This window comes from Priapulus caudatus, unplaced genomic scaffold, assembly GCF_000485595.1.
Source record: "Priapulus caudatus unplaced genomic scaffold, Priapulus_caudatus-5.0.1 Scaffold120, whole genome shotgun sequence".
Lineage (NCBI taxonomy): Eukaryota > Metazoa > Priapulida > Priapulimorpha > Priapulimorphida > Priapulidae > Priapulus > Priapulus caudatus.
In genome coordinates, this window is record NW_014577181.1 from 34,747 (window position 1) to 50,678 (window position 15,932).

General features: G+C 46.6%; 1 protein-coding gene across 6 annotated transcripts in view; it reads right to left on the reverse strand.

Moving 5' to 3' along the window:
• Positions 1 to 15,932, reverse strand: part of LOC106805609 (D-glucuronyl C5-epimerase-like) — a 113,632-nt gene that overhangs the window by 10,406 nt on the left and 87,294 nt on the right. For all 6 annotated transcript variants that reach the window (XM_014807286.1, XM_014807290.1, XM_014807283.1 and 3 more), the window contains 3 exons: positions 6,712 to 6,812; positions 5,206 to 5,447; positions 3,677 to 3,848 (listed from right to left, as the gene is read on the reverse strand). In XM_014807286.1, the coding sequence (XP_014662772.1) occupies positions 3,677 to 3,848; positions 5,206 to 5,447; positions 6,712 to 6,812 (515 nt within the window). The remainder of the gene's footprint in view (positions 1 to 3,676; positions 3,849 to 5,205; positions 5,448 to 6,711; positions 6,813 to 15,932) is intronic.

Sequence of the window (15,932 nt, forward strand, 5' to 3'; positions counted from 1 at the left end):
AGGGAAAGAAACGGAGTAAGGCGAGTATATATATATATATATATATATATATATACATATATGTATATATATAGCACACGAGACCGAGAGCGAACGAACGCATCTAGTCGCGCGCATCTCATGCGGCCGTACCGCCTCGCGTGTAATAACCCTACACGCTTATACATTCAGTTACAATAATAATTGAGCAAGTTCTGCCAGGTTACGATTTGCTAATGGAACCTAAATTGGGTTGCGACCAACGTCATTATTGCGCAGGGTGAAATAGTCCATCAAGTAACCAACAGAGAGAAAGAGAGAGAGGGTTCGGACATATTTTGGGCTTGGCCAAAGACCAGTATGAGACAAGGTTGAAACATACAGATGGCCGACAAGTAAACCTGCTTAATTACCACGCAACGCGGCAAGAAACCTATCTCGGTGTTTCAAAGTAGTTTCAGGGGGCGGAAGGAGGAGATGATGATGATGATGATAAGGAAGTGGTGGTGGTGGTGGAGAAGGAGGAGGAGGAGGAGAAGGAGGAAGATGAGAATGAGGAAGATGTGGAGGCCGAAGAAGAAGAATGTGATGAAGAAGATGAGGAGACGGAGGAGGATGAGGAGGTGGAGGAGGATGAGGAGATGGAGGAGGAGGTGAAGAAAGAGGATGAAGAGGAAGCAGAGACGTGGGAGCCAGCACTCACAGCTAGCAGGTGTTGCGATTCCGGTGGGAACGTGAAACGAGGTGCGCGTGTGTGTTGATCGACGCTCCACACGGTGATGTATCGCATCATTAGCTCACATTAGCCATCGCATTTCCATCGCATTTCAGGCAAATGTGATTAGATGTACAGCCCGGCTACAGTCGGCATCATATATGCGAACTGCGTTAATTCACCGCCGGCAACATGCGCAGCATCAACCGACCGGTGTTCCGAACGCCAGCAATTCTCTGGGGCCTGCAGAGGCGGGCGACGCGGGGGCACGCGACAGCGTTGTACAGCCTCCTACTGCTACTACTAGTTACGCACGCTCGGCTTCTAGTTCATCTTCCCTTAAGCGTGCGCTGCGCGCGGCATACACGCGAGGCGGGCGTGCGTGCGGTACTGCGTGTGTGCGGGCGTGCGGTCGCGAGCGCACGTCTATGCATATGCAAGCATGGTGTTGTCCATGTTTCTGCGTATATTATCAAGAGTAGATAATAACACAAGAGTGAGACACCCGATTCCCGCATTTTTAACCGATTTTTCTCATCAAAATTTGCAACCAATAAAGAAGCAAGTGTATACGATCCTCATCTTATTATGACCACTAATCACTCACCTTCGTGGTACTGATATTCGTTTACATATATTTGCTAGCGTATTGCTGTAAATCGTAATCTTGCACGAGCTGAATTCGCACAATTTACCGCTAAAATGGCGCTATTGTGTGAGGACGCTATAAGCATAGCAAAGCTAAGCAAAGCTAAGCATAAGCTATAGCAACGGACTGCTTCCAAATCATTCGTGCCCGGATAGGGTTGAGAGACAATCTAAATTTCGCATTTTGATCTCGTGAGGAACCGCGAGATGCGCTCAGTTATTGTGATCGCAACACAAGAAATTGACATACTATCTTACATAAGTAATTATACAATAATAAAAATATTCTCTGCAGTAGTTTGCAGTAAGTATCACATTACGCACGCGCAGGTAATCAAGTACATTAAACCCTTATCGGGGCACGAATGATTTGGAAGCAATCCGTTGCTAAATATTGGCGCCACTATAGCTTCAAAATTTGTCTTAACACCTCACACAATAGCGCCATTTTAGCGGTAAATTGTGCGAATTCAGCTCGTGCAAGATTACGATTTACAGCAATACGCTAGCAAATATATGTAAACGAATATCAGTACCACGAAGGTGAGTGATTAGTGGTCATAATAAGCTGAGGAACGTATACACTTGCTTCTTTATTGGTGGCAAATTTTGATGAGAAAAATCGGTTAAAAATGCGGGAATAGGATGTCTCACTCTTGTGTTATTATCTACTATATTATCCACCGCCTTCAGCCACGCACGTACGCACGCATTATACGCAGGCGCACACCCAAACCAGTGCAGGAGCATAAGCAGGCACATACGTACGACGCATACACACGGACGAACGAACGCGTGCCGGTACGCACGTAAACTCACGCACCCCACGCACGGGCACGCAAACGCGCAAGCACGCAACTGGGAGCCTGGACGAAAATAGGAAAGCCCTCCCTGTACGTAGGAGCACTAGCCTCCTCCCTCCACGAACAAGGTGTTAGTGTCATGAGGCGAGGCTAGAAAAGTCAAGCTTCGCTAGCCGCGCCCTCTGTTTACGCTGCGGCTCTATGTGTGCGCGCTTACTTCGATTCGCAGACGAAAAGTACACGAAAGTTATAGTCTAACCAGTTTAGGGCAGCACCGCGAGTGTACTCTTTGTGTGGGCACATAGCCCGTCACTGTATCAACACAGCTTCTTCTGTTCGGTGCTCCGCGTCAATATATGCTTAGCGCATGTTTTTGCAGTGCCTGTAACGACAATATCTCACCGAGGGAGATTCAGCAACTCGCTGAAATTGAGTTAGTCTAATTTCATCTATTTTTCATATCTCGAGGTAAACCGATGTCGACAATTACGCATAAATGTTTGCATAAACACGGACACTTGGCTGAATCGAAGCAAATTCTTGTGTAAACGTAGCGATTGGCAGCTCGATTTTTTGTTTTCACTATGAAAAAGGGAGATATTAGTATTTTATTTATACAATACCGTCAATACTGTCTAATGGACTCTTATTCAGGCTGTTCTGCTTGCATCAATGACAAATACGACACACGCATATACGCTCTCCTATGACACTATTTGTCATAGGAAGATTCTTCCTATGACAAATATTGTTGTATGTGTTGTGCGCATCATAGGAGTTTATAGGAGCGCTATTATGACGTGCAGCAAGCAGCAGCAGCACCGTTTCACAACGCAAGCAGTGAATTTCTGCTGTAAAGCAGAACGAAGTTGACTCGCCAATATTTGTCATGGAAAGAATCTTCCTATGATAAATAGTGTCATAGGAGAGCGTATATGGGTATGTCGACTCGTATTTGTCATAGATGCTCGCAGAACATGTTGTATTATTGCAAGCTGCTCACGTCATGGTATCTATACACATACTCGCACACACACACACACACACACACGAACAGCTACACACACGCACACTCAGCCACACATACGCGCACGCACACAGACAGTTAGGCAGGCATGCACGCACATACGCCAGAGCACACGTTATGTGCTCTTGACATATATTTATGCGTGTATTTTTTTCATTGTCTTTTGCCTACTTGCGCCAAATACTTGTACTCACTCACTACGCTATACTCGGTGAAACCCGGGGTTTTCGAGCTATTTGCAGAAATTCTGCTATCGACAATTGTGCGCCTATTTATATTATTGCACTGACGAGGTGTAAGCGAGCGCGTGCGCACGCACGCATGCACGCACGCATGCATGTACGAACGCAAGCATGCACACATCCGCATGAACGTACGTACCCGCGCGCGCTTATGGATCTGCTCTTACATCCGTAAGTAAAAATAACAATATCACGCTCGTAGTGCACAACATTAGCCGACTTAAGTCAGTGGCGACAGAGCGAGTAGCGCACGCAGGCTCACCTTCCTTCCCGCTCACGCATTTGACGCGATCACGGATCTCGACGTTGTAGTTCTCGAAAGACATGAAGATGCCGCGCGGTTCGTACTTGCCCTTGGGAATGTAGACTTTGCTATAGCTGTGCTGCCATTCGAACCTCTCCAGTCCGTCGTACACGGCGATCTTGCCATAGACCTGCAACCGCGTAACGGCGTGTAAATTCGGATGAAAGCAGCGTGGGGTGGTTTCTATTTTATGTCTATCAAAGCATGTTACAGGCAAGATAACCTGCGCAGATTCTATTGCAAATCTAGAAATGTGATGGTGTGTGCATCTTCATCTCTATCTTTATATTTTTTCCATGCATCTCTCTCTCTCTCTCTCTCTCTGTTGCTCTCGCGCCTTATCTGGCGCGCGCGCGCTCTCTCTCTCTCTACCTCTACCTCACTCGCTCTTTACGCCTCGTTCTCTGAGCAAAAAAAAACCATCACAAAAGGCATGCCTAATAGATGGGGGATGGATTTAAAACATTGGCTCGGCGACACAACAAACACTGTTCCAGACAGCATATCTAGAGTATCCAGCCAACGCTACACATGTTCAAAGACTTGCTGGCAAGCGGAGAGATCCAAGAACCAGTGGCATGTGATGGCCCACACGTTAAAAGCGTCTTTAAAAAAAAAACTTCTTCAGATTGCACTCGCAATACACTTTACGCAGTACTTCAGAAAGCACTCTAAATTCCTCCTGAGAACGTCGGACCAGCATCCGACGATGCTGCACTGCAAAATGTCGACTTTAATTCGAGAAAGAAAAATTGACGTCTTCCTGCGCGATCAAACGTGGACCAACTTCAAGATTTCTAACTTTACTCGAATGTGTTATGGTGGACAGGCAATGACGCATCGTCGACACACGCACGCTGTTGCTGTCTCATCTGCCTCCACTCTGTGTGGAGAGCTCTGCCATAAGACTTTGCATTGCTGACAGCTCTAATTCTGCACTTAAGAAGGAACCGCTTCTGCACAGCTCCCTTATAACGGATGCGCTAGCAGAGGCGTCCCCCGTACTCACCTATTTCTTCCGTATATCTATCGTGCATTCTCCATACTCACACGCAAATATGCCTGTCACGGCCTATAAATCGAACACTGTTTCAACACGTGCCTATACCAGCAAATTACAAGCATCCGTAACTCGGCTGCGATTCTAGAATTCTAGAATCGCAGTCGAAATTTCTGTGAAATCGCTATGTCTGCGGGAACGTGCAACTGCAACTCGTTCGATTCTGGTTTCAGTTGCAAGAAATCAAACTGTTTTGATTTTGAGCGACTCGTCGCTCCCAATCGCTCCCAAATTGTTATAGAATTGCTTCGAAATCGCATGCGTGCGCACACCCGGCCGATCGCTTGCGGTTGCAGGTTGCAGCGACGAGCAACCAAAAGTCGTAAGTCTGCGCTAGGCTCAAACGTGCATACACTACATGCCGCCTCTCTCGCACCCGACCTGATGACATCTTCGACATCCAACTCTCGTCATTGTCGCTGCCTACCTCGAAGTACTTCTCGAGGAAGCTGAACGGCACGTAGACCTCCTTGCCCTCGCGGCGGCACGAGACGGTGTACTCGTCGTTGATGAGACACTCGATGTTGCTGTACGACTCGGCGTTCGTCTCGTGATTCAGCCGCAGCTTGGGCACTCTCGCATCGCGTGGATCCTGCGGGTAGTTGGCATGGTTACCCGACTCCTCCGCGCGGTCCGGGTATAGCCGTGAGTCGCCGAGCTGTGACTCACCTGCGTGGAAAACACATCAGGCTCACAAAACTGAGAAAGATCTGTAGTATAGTGTCAAGAATTCTATGCTTACATCGTATTGTAATAAAACACCATGGCAAGGAAAATTGTTCAATATTCGTTATAAATATTTAAAAAAAAATTTAAACTGACAGCTATAGGCCTATATACGGTGGCGCCACTACAAGCGCATCCACTGACACAGTTGCGCAACGCAACTTTTCGGCTACAGGCTACCGAGCGAGGATGTTTCTTATATATTAGTTTAAGGAGGCGTATAACAGTAAGCCTCCGCAAATTGTTCACCGTCGCACTATTTCGTCTCTAGAATAGGCATTTTTTGACATTTTTTTTCGCAGAAATTCGGCATTAGAGTGCAATAATTTGCATCATGCACGCAAGTTAGATGCCTCGTGGACATTTTTGTCTTTGAAATGTGTTCAGACAACTTTGCAGAAATTCGCATCATAGAGCTGGCAAAAGTTTCGAGCGGAGCATAGAGCATGAATCTGTAGTTATTTAACATAATTAAAGTGTATGTTGTGTAAGCGCAGTAACAGTGTGAGTATTTTTAATTAATTTTTGTTCGATGCTTATTCAGGCCTGCCGCCTATGGACACCCTCTACTGTTGTCCAACACCTTAAAAGGAAAAGGATTGAAATATCTTATAAAACACTCTTATATTCAGTTATAATATGGACGAATTTGCCCTAAAATGAAAATCATTCGATTAAACAGCAATTAGGTATAAATATAATTGCACGTTTGTGATTAGCACTCGGTCGGTAACGTGCAAAATGAATCGGCAGAAGCGCAACTTTGTAAAGGTGGCAGCACAATCGCGAGGTACAATACCAGTGAGTATTGTAATTGCTGGTAATATACGATAATGGTCAGGAAGGCTGTTCGAAATAATTACATTAAATCGAACTTTCCACACGTTCTGCGTGCGTGTGTGTTTACGATGGCGAGGATGTAAACACACACGCACGCAGCTGCTACTCACTACTCAGTTAGAACTCCCTCACCGCTCTGCCGAAACAAACACCTCACGCTGTGACGTTACACATGCAAAGGTCATGTCCGCACAATTAGGATTACCGTGCGATGGGTACCGCCTAGCTCTAGAACTATAGCCCTTGAGGTGCACCTACGGCAGAGCGAAGGGCCATAGTTCTAGGGCTATAGGTACCACCCTGCTAATTACTACAGTTAGCCCATCTCGGCATCTTTCTCTGGGCATATAGATGCATTAGATCTTACCACATTTGGCCCACCAGGAGAGGCTCATCAGGCAGGCGGCGATGATGATCACACACAGCAGCAGCTTGACGTTAAACCGCATCGTCGTCACTCTACACATTCTGCAACACACAAAACACACACATATTCAATGTATATAGTATTATTTAATGTATTATCATCGTCATCGTCGTCGTCTTCAATCTTTATCGTCAACGTCATGGTCGTCGTCGTCACGTAAACACTACTTTACAACACGCTTCATGCCATGACCACATCATCAGCCTCGAAGTCATTGTAGGATACCAGGATTGATTACCAGGATATTGTAATCTCCATCTTTGCTGTTACCACATCGCGCATAACTCACGATCTTTTTATACAAAATACCAGACTCAGTGGCACGACATATAGTACAATACTAACACGCCTACTACCCCACCCACACCGACCCACCGCCATCTAGTATTTTTACATTTCTGGAAGGCGAGAAGCGGTAGTCTACTGCCAAATCAAAATTGTGATGTCTGTTATATATTCACAAGACCGTTACGCTTGTACTATATCTTAATAATTAGTTCGAGGTTGCCTCCATACTTTAAGCTTCTATGATACATCTATGATTCTATCAAGAGCGTATTAAGAATGCTTTCTTAATTCGCTCTTGATTCTATGATTCTCTAATTACCGCTCGTATATCCGTCTGGTTTCGCACGAATGATCATGACGAATTAGCACGGACTCGCGACGGATGTAGTAAAAATGCCGCCCTCTTCTACACCGAGCTACAGAAGTTAATTATTCGCGCTGCCTTGCCGAAAGAGGCAGGCGCAAAAAGACTAGAGGTGCAATCATATTCCACTTTTGCTGCGTCACGACTAGTAGTAGTAGTAGTAGCATGTGGTTTTTCATTCAATCTAAACTCAGAAGTCAAAGTGGTTTGTTTTTGCGGTTTCTCAGCTAGCCGGTATTATCTCTAAAACAAGCAGTATGAATAGCAGCCTCAGAAACGGGAGCGAAGGCGGGGGGGGGGTGACCCGGGAGATAAATCCATTTCTCTCGCTTTCATTATTAACCTCAATCGCATTTCACGTGGTTAAAATCACACTCGCGACGCATTTAGCGTGTACCACCTCGCCGTGGCAACGGTTCACAATCACAGTCTCTCATAACAGGATGTCAAAGATGGTAAGGGAAAGGCTTGGGCATGGGCTGCACTGCGAGTGCAACAAAAACCCCATTCAAATAAATATTTTGGTTCTAATGACACGAAAAATGCGCAGGTATGGGTACATGTATGAGTGCGTGGGAACATGGATATGGCAGCTCTCGTGTGTAGCGCACACATATACTGGCAATGGTGTGCCATTATAATGATGTGTGCGCACGCCTGTGGGGATGGGGATGGGGGGGGGGAGTAACAGCTATGCACAACGCTTACGTAACATTTAATTGCAAATACATCAACATGCGCATGTATTCTCAATTCTATCGTTATAAATAAACAATGGCGTTTGAATGATTTACAAATTATGTACCAATTGTTAACTCAACCAACTAATATAACGAGCGTATCAACATTACTACACGTAAATGTTTACATCAATCCAGAAACTGTACTCCCGCTCACGTCACTGCGTTGTCCGCAGTTTCTTGGCAACTTTTTCAATTGCATCGAGTCATCTATGTTATTAGCCATCTTGGCCTTGCTCGATATTCTAGAATCTTCCACCAGATTACTGCGGATATGTAGACACAGACCGACACTCAAGTCAGTCAGGCGGGGCACGGGACAGTAGCAGGAAGTGAATTAAGTGGAGGCAAGCATCGATTCGTTTCAGGTAACCACGGCTACACTCTAACGCTCTCCTGTAGCACGGATCGGCAGGTTGATGAAGAATGCTATCAACATTCACCCTTCAGATGTCGCGACCCGACAGGTTCCAGTTTGGAACGACGCCTTCAATAATGTCTTCAGGTAAGTTCAATCGCCACGAAGAACGGATGCCGTACATTGCCACATGCAGTTTAATCTTAGCCGGCAGTAGCTGGATGTGTTTGCTATAAGAGACGTGGTTATACGTAAGGATAAATAGAAACCCCGTCCTATCGCCTTCCTTCTATCGCATTCCTTCGCCTTCCTTAAGCCTCACACTGAAATATTGCTTCCGGATTTCAGCGAAGTATAATTAGCTCGTGTTGTCATGCACGAATTATCTCCAGACGTATAAACACGCATGTAACACGTAACGGGCAGGCGAGGCAACAGTGCATCCGGTGCATCCTGTGCATCCTGTGCATCCTGTGCATCCGGTGCATCCTGCATGTGCACGTGCGCTGCCCTTGTTAAATCCTGTGATATTCCCACGCGCACGCCCCCGGCCCCCGTTTCTCGCCAGCTTCCTTTTTTTGTTCGCGTGCTTCTTTGATTGCGCGCGCCTGGCTTCACGCGTGTCCTCTTCTTGCCTCCCTCCGGCTGCTGCAAGCACGGCTCCGCCACGCTGTGCATGCAGAGGAAGGGGAGGGGCGGTGGCCGGCAGGCGAGCACACGAGAATGTAAATCCAACGCGCTACTCCATTCACGCTCGGCGAACGGCAATTTCATCAACATAAGATGCTCAAGATGCACTCGTGATGGGCAATTTCCCCGGCAGGGCTTCGCGCGTCTGCGGCGGCGACGACGTCGGTGGCAGCGCATCCTGACTGGCTGCGGGCTTCGTTCTCTCGTCATCTCGTGCTGCTGCTAATCACGCTCGCGTGCCGCATCCATGATACACTGCTTTGTTCGCGGCGTCGGCACTAATCACCCCCGCCTAGCTTTGATACGGACCGGCGATGCGCACGTGCTACGCCGCTGTCGGAGAATACACATCGCTGCAGCTTCGCTACGGGGAAGCCAGCACATACGAAATCTTACGGCTCTCACTCGCGCGCGCACTCACGCGTGAACACACGTTTAGTTGTACAGCGGCCGCATTTGCCGTGTTCTTGCAACGGATCTTGCGATTGCAAAATGGACGCGACGAAAGGGAAGACGACGCTGCTTGCATGGACGACCATCAGCTGACTGTATAGTAACGACGAGCAGGTGCTATATCACGCGTGTTACGGATAATAGCACGGCGCAACAATAGTAACACCGCTACACGCGCGCGTAATACGCGGCGCCTTACAGATCATCACCTCTGAGACCTATTACACCTCTTATTATTATAGATCCTCACTTCTGAGTCCTGACACAGCACGATGCCATTGACAGGCAGCCAGCTTCAAACGCCTGCCTTTATAGCGAGCACATGCATGCTGCTATAGCTACACATGCAAGAACCACGCATGGATTCTTCTTCTCCTTCTCTTTCTCCTTCTTCTTCTCCTCCTCCTCCTTCTTCTCTTCGTTCTTCGTCCTCTTCTGCTTCTTCTTTTTCTCCTCCTCCCCCTCCTTCTCTCCCCTCCTCCTTCTCTTCCTTCTTATTCATCTTCTTCTTCTTTTTCTCTTCCCCCTCCTCCGATTCCTCCTCCTCCTCCTTCTCCTCCTTCTTTTTCTTCTTATTTCCTTATTTTTCTTCTTATCTCCTTATTTTGAATCTCGAAACATGGGCTAAACGGAGTTCGTGAATATTGTACAGGATCTGTGTGCGACATCGGCAGCCCGTGTGCTGCCTGCGTGCGCGCGCGTGTGTGTATATATACTGTAGTTACTGCTGCCCCCGCTACCCATTAATGAGGAAATGGCACGACCATATGATGCATAGATGCTGTCAGTTCGCAAAACAGGATTTTTCGCAAAGGTGCTCAATTATTTACCAGCGGCAATGGATTTCCGGAAAAGTTAGACAGCAGGATCTTGAAGCAGGACGCGCGGTCGGCAACGAGTCAAAAGTCCGGCGCGGTTAATCTTTCGTCTCTTGATTGCCCGCGGACGTCGCTGCTGCAGTGGAATCTTCATTAGGCCAGACTTTCGTGAGAGTACGACCACACACGAACGCAGTTCAACATGCAAGGCATAATCATCCGCGCTAACCGAAATGCGCTCTGAACATCTTCTAGACTGTCGCCACGTATATTTTCCTATTGAATCATCAGGCAGCCGACTGCAGCTACTTATGAAGTACGCGTGCCACATTTCGATGAACCTGGTCTTTCGGCCGAGTCCCTAGGCATTCCTGATCGATATCTTTTATACTGCATCATGAGCTATTTACCAAGTTCATCAGTTATCAATGTTCACACAACATCCAACCTAGTGCGCAATACACTGCTCGACATTTAAATTTAGACCATGGTATTTGTACATGCGCGCACGCACGCACACACGCAGTCACACATACATATATATATATTCATATAAATATATATATATATATTATATATATATATATATATATATATATTATATATATATATATATATATAATATATATATATATATATATCGAAAAGGCGACACGAGAAACGACTACATATCGTGCCTGACGAAGACACAGGACTGACAATTATTCACACATGCATGGGCAACGTGGTGGGCCACGCGTGTGCTATACAGGGATACTCACGCAGACTTCACAGACACATACTACGATCTAACTACTACATAGCATATAGACTTATTTCACGACAGAGACGGTCACATGTCTCAAGACGGCGGCGCTTTCTTCCGCGATAACTGTGTGATTTGTTAGGGCTTCTCGTGCTGTAATGGCGAGGTCACGGTGTTTGTTTAATCGCTAATGTGATTCTGCAAACCGAAACACGCTCCTCTTATTTGCACTGTTGCCTGCAGCTTAAACAAGAAAACCATCTCAATGTGAATGTCAAACACGTAGTAACTCGCTAGGTACAGCGGGGTAATCACAGAGTAAACGCAGTGCCTCCCCCTCCGCCGCATCCTCACATTAGGCGAGGCAGGGCACGACGAGACTGGATTACGGGGGGGGGGGCTTCAGTAGTCATTTAATTAACAGTGTTAGGTCTGTAGCAGCGGCGGCGATAAAAATACGCTGCTTGATGCGCGTCAATAAGAGCAAGTCTGGCTATAATTGCCAAGTAAATCGCGCGCAGACAGAACTACTCTCTCTCACTCTCACTCTCACTCTCTCTCTGTGTGTGTGTGTTGTGTGCGTGCGTGGGTGCGTGCGTGCGTGCGTGCGTGGCGTGTCAGAGAGACAGCGTGAGCGAGAGAAGAAGGGGAGACACACAAGAGAGGTGAGAGATTAGAGACAGAGCGAGAGGGAGAGAGAGAGAGAAAGCGAGAGAGCGAGAGAGAGAGAGAGAGAGAAGAGAGAGAGAGAGAGAGAGAAGGCGTGAACGACAAGAGAGCGTGAACGAGAGTAGAAGCGTGAAAGAGAGAGAGCGTGAACGAGAGAGAGCGTGAACGAGAGAGAGCGTGAACGAGAGAGAGCGTGAACGAGAGAGAGCGTGAACGAGAGAGAGCGTGAACGAGAGAGAGCGTGAACGAGAGAGAGAGAGCAAGAGAAGCTGCGTGATCGTTGCCGCTTCTTGCCTGCCTTCCCGCCTGACTACCTGCCTACCCACCCGCCTGTCTGAACATATGCCTGTATGCCTGCCTGCACGATGGCTGCCTATCTGCGTGCGTGCCTACTACATGCATGCATGCGTGCGCTCGAGTGCGTGCTTTCCCGGTCTGTGATTTCCTCTAGCGGCCCGCAATTACCGCCTGCTTATTCTCTCCGTCCTCCTCCGCCAGTGCCCGCATTACCGCTGCATAATTCCGCTTCCTCTTCGCAGGTTATTAACAATGAAGACGTGGCTGCGCAATTTCTGACTGCAGGCCGTGCAGGTGGCGTCACGGGCCAGCACGGCGTCATGCGCCACATGCCCGCACGGGGTCATGACACGCGCGTGTATATGAGTTTACCTGCCACGCGTATACAGCGCATGATGCGTTATAGCTATAAGTATAATAGGGGTGTTCCCAACTTTAATGTCATTAATGGTCATAATAACATATATATATATATATATATATATATATATATGGTCATATATTAGTTTTGTGGTTTTAATGTCATTTAGGGTTAGGGTTAGGTTAGGGTTAGGATTATCAATCATTAATCATTAATGATATCAAAGTTGGGAACACTCCTAATGGAGCGTTAGCCTAATAGCGACTGCGTCCTTCAGCGCAAGAGAGTTAACTAACAAAAATGCTCACATAGTTGGCTATATCGCATTGCCACCTAATATCATTATACAAACGCCCTTGTGTATATATCAACGTATATATCATCAGGATAATATAGATAAATCTATCTAATAGATTCTAATAATAGATCTCTATTATTCTCTCTTGATATCATTATACCACGTCTATATCATTATGTAAACGTACAACAGCATGGGCGGGTATCACGCGTGCCGTCGCAGGATAGAAGTATGAGGTTAATTCGTTAGGTCGAGTTGCTCTCTGTGGTTTTGTGTCATTAGTAGGAACGTGAGGTCGGGCGCGGTGGCCTTAAGGCACTGCTGACGTTGAGACGTTGAACATTATCGGAATACGCGGACAGGCGGTCGTTGTCATTACTTGACAGGCAACGGCACTCGCTTCGACCTGCAGAATTCGCCATCTGTTTCTTCAAATTCAGTTTCGCGTCTCACTAGTCACGCTATTATTCCCACGGGTACACATCACAGCACACAGCATGACAGTCAAACACACACGCACGCACGCACGCACGCACATACATGAACGCAAGCACGCACACATGCCCGTTCGTACACGAACTCTCACACACACGCGCGCACGCACGCACACACACACACACACACACACACACACACACACACGCGCGCGCGCACACGCGAACACGCGCGCACACGCGAACACGCACACACACACACACGCACGCACACACACACACACACACGCACGCACGCACACACACACGCGCGCGCGCGCATGAACGCAAGCACGCACATACACATGCACGTTCGTACACGCACTCTCACACACACGCGCGCACGCACGAACACACACTCGCGCACACACGTATTCAATAGCTCACCTCAAAGCGCAAGCTCTACCAGTGAGCCTTTCAACCTAATCTTTTTTGTCGACCCTGTCGGGTGAATAACGGAAACGTACGTAGCAAAGAGACAAACCTAACAAGCTTAGTTAACGTGTTCAACCAAAATAATTATTATTACTTTTAACAAAATAATCGCCGAGCACAAAACAAATACAATAAGCTACATGTCAATTTTAAATAAATTACATCATTAACCCGATATACGTTACATAACAAAACATTGTAAGCACATATGGCCAGTCCACGCTCAAACAAAAACTAAACACAACCTATTCATTTGACAGGTCACGTTAAACTGTCTACGTCACGAATTTCTAGCACCAGCAAGTAGTATATTTGTGTGTTATTTGTACAAAATCAAATGTATGAAAATACAATTAGTGTTTCTGTTTACTTTTCATGCTTATATACGTTCTTTATACTCCCTAATTTGCCGGTGCATTCGATGTAACCAAACGCTCGACACAAACACAACCGCCATTAATTCGAAACTCTTGCGTGGCGCCCAGGCGCAGCTAGCCGATATAGCGAACATATGCGGTAAACGAGGCATTGGCAAAATGATTGTGGCAGCCACGGAAATGCCTTGTAAACTTAAGCGGAAGTTACTAATATAATCTTCTTTCTGCTTTTTTCTCCTTCGTTTTCTTTCCGATGCACTGAATTGAACTGGTCTGCCCACCATTGTTTATCGTTTAGTTGATCTAGCGTGAAGGGGGATGTCGCAAACATTTTGGCAGAAATTGAAAAAACACAAATAGCATTTCGCAGTTTTATTTATAATTTTTTCAAACATAATACACATAAACATATATTATTTATTTTTCCTATATTATATATTATATATAGCTAACACAAATCAAAAACAGAAACTGTTTGGGCACCACTCTGTGCACCATACACAAATCACGATGACACCGACCACAGCAACCGAGAGACGCCAGTAAATAGTCTTCTAGACTGTAAATAGTGTTGACGGCAGTTTTATTGACAGCTCAAATCGTCTCGATTTTTTTAACATTTAACCAACGTAATAACATTCTTATCAGGTGAGAGTTTGAGGATATATTTAGTAACGTTAGTACTAACTTTTGATGTTAAATAAATTACAAAAGTAAGGTTACAACTATAACTCTCAGGAGATTCGTGACGTAGACAATTTAAATCGATAACACTGCCCTCTATAAGCAGTTCGATACATACATTACATAGCGGCATACACTACGGAACAACACGCACGCACACACTGACACACACACACTCGCGCACGCACGCCCGCTCACACGTCGAGTTGTCGGGAATGTCGCACTGATCGCTCGAGAGGTACCGGCAGTATCTAACAGCCCCCCCCCCCCTATACTGCTGCCGCGCGTAGATATCTCTCTGGCAGCAAGCACTCAATTTTGACTGGTTCATTTCACCGGCAAGTCTTGTTTTGATTACGCGCGTACGCAGAATGAAAGGTTTATCTCTCGCAGCACCACCTCGCAAAGCTGGCCGGGAGTGACTGCGAATAAATAGCAAGGAATTTGGCAACGGAATCTATTCTCGCCTAAAGGGAGGTTGCCAAGCAGAGCTTTTGATTAAGCTTTGCGCATTTAAGCTGCGCACCCTCATTTATAAGAGGTAGGCGAATCGGGGAATTCAATCGAATCTTTCTGGAGAGACGGGCACTCTCATTCCAGACGCACGTATATCTAATGCAGACTATTCAAGCTTCTTAGACTATCATCATCCAACAGACGGGCATGGCACTAAGCTCTTCGTGCCTCCCCACACCTTCGTACGACGAGAGCAGGAAGCCACTCAGGATTCAATGAGATAGAGGAGATAGGGATCGGAAAGGAGGGAGAGAGAGTGTGTGAGTGAGACAGAGGAGAGAGATAGAGAGACAAAAGCAGATACAAAAAGAGAGAGAGAGAGAGAGAGAGCGTGAGCGAGAAAGAGAGAGACAGAAAGAAAGAGAGAGAGAGAGAGAGAACGAATGACACGGCGGCTGACAACTCAAGGATGCTGACATTCAAGCAGCGTTATCCGAGTTTTGATTAAATAGTTACACTGAGACTCTGAATGTGTTGTTGCATAATTGCGCGAGAGGCTGTTCACTGTGGCAAGTGCAGCGTGAGCAACGCTCCCTGATTTGTTGTCCCCGCAGTAATGCTCTAATCGATAAACTTCTGACAGCTTCTGAAGCCG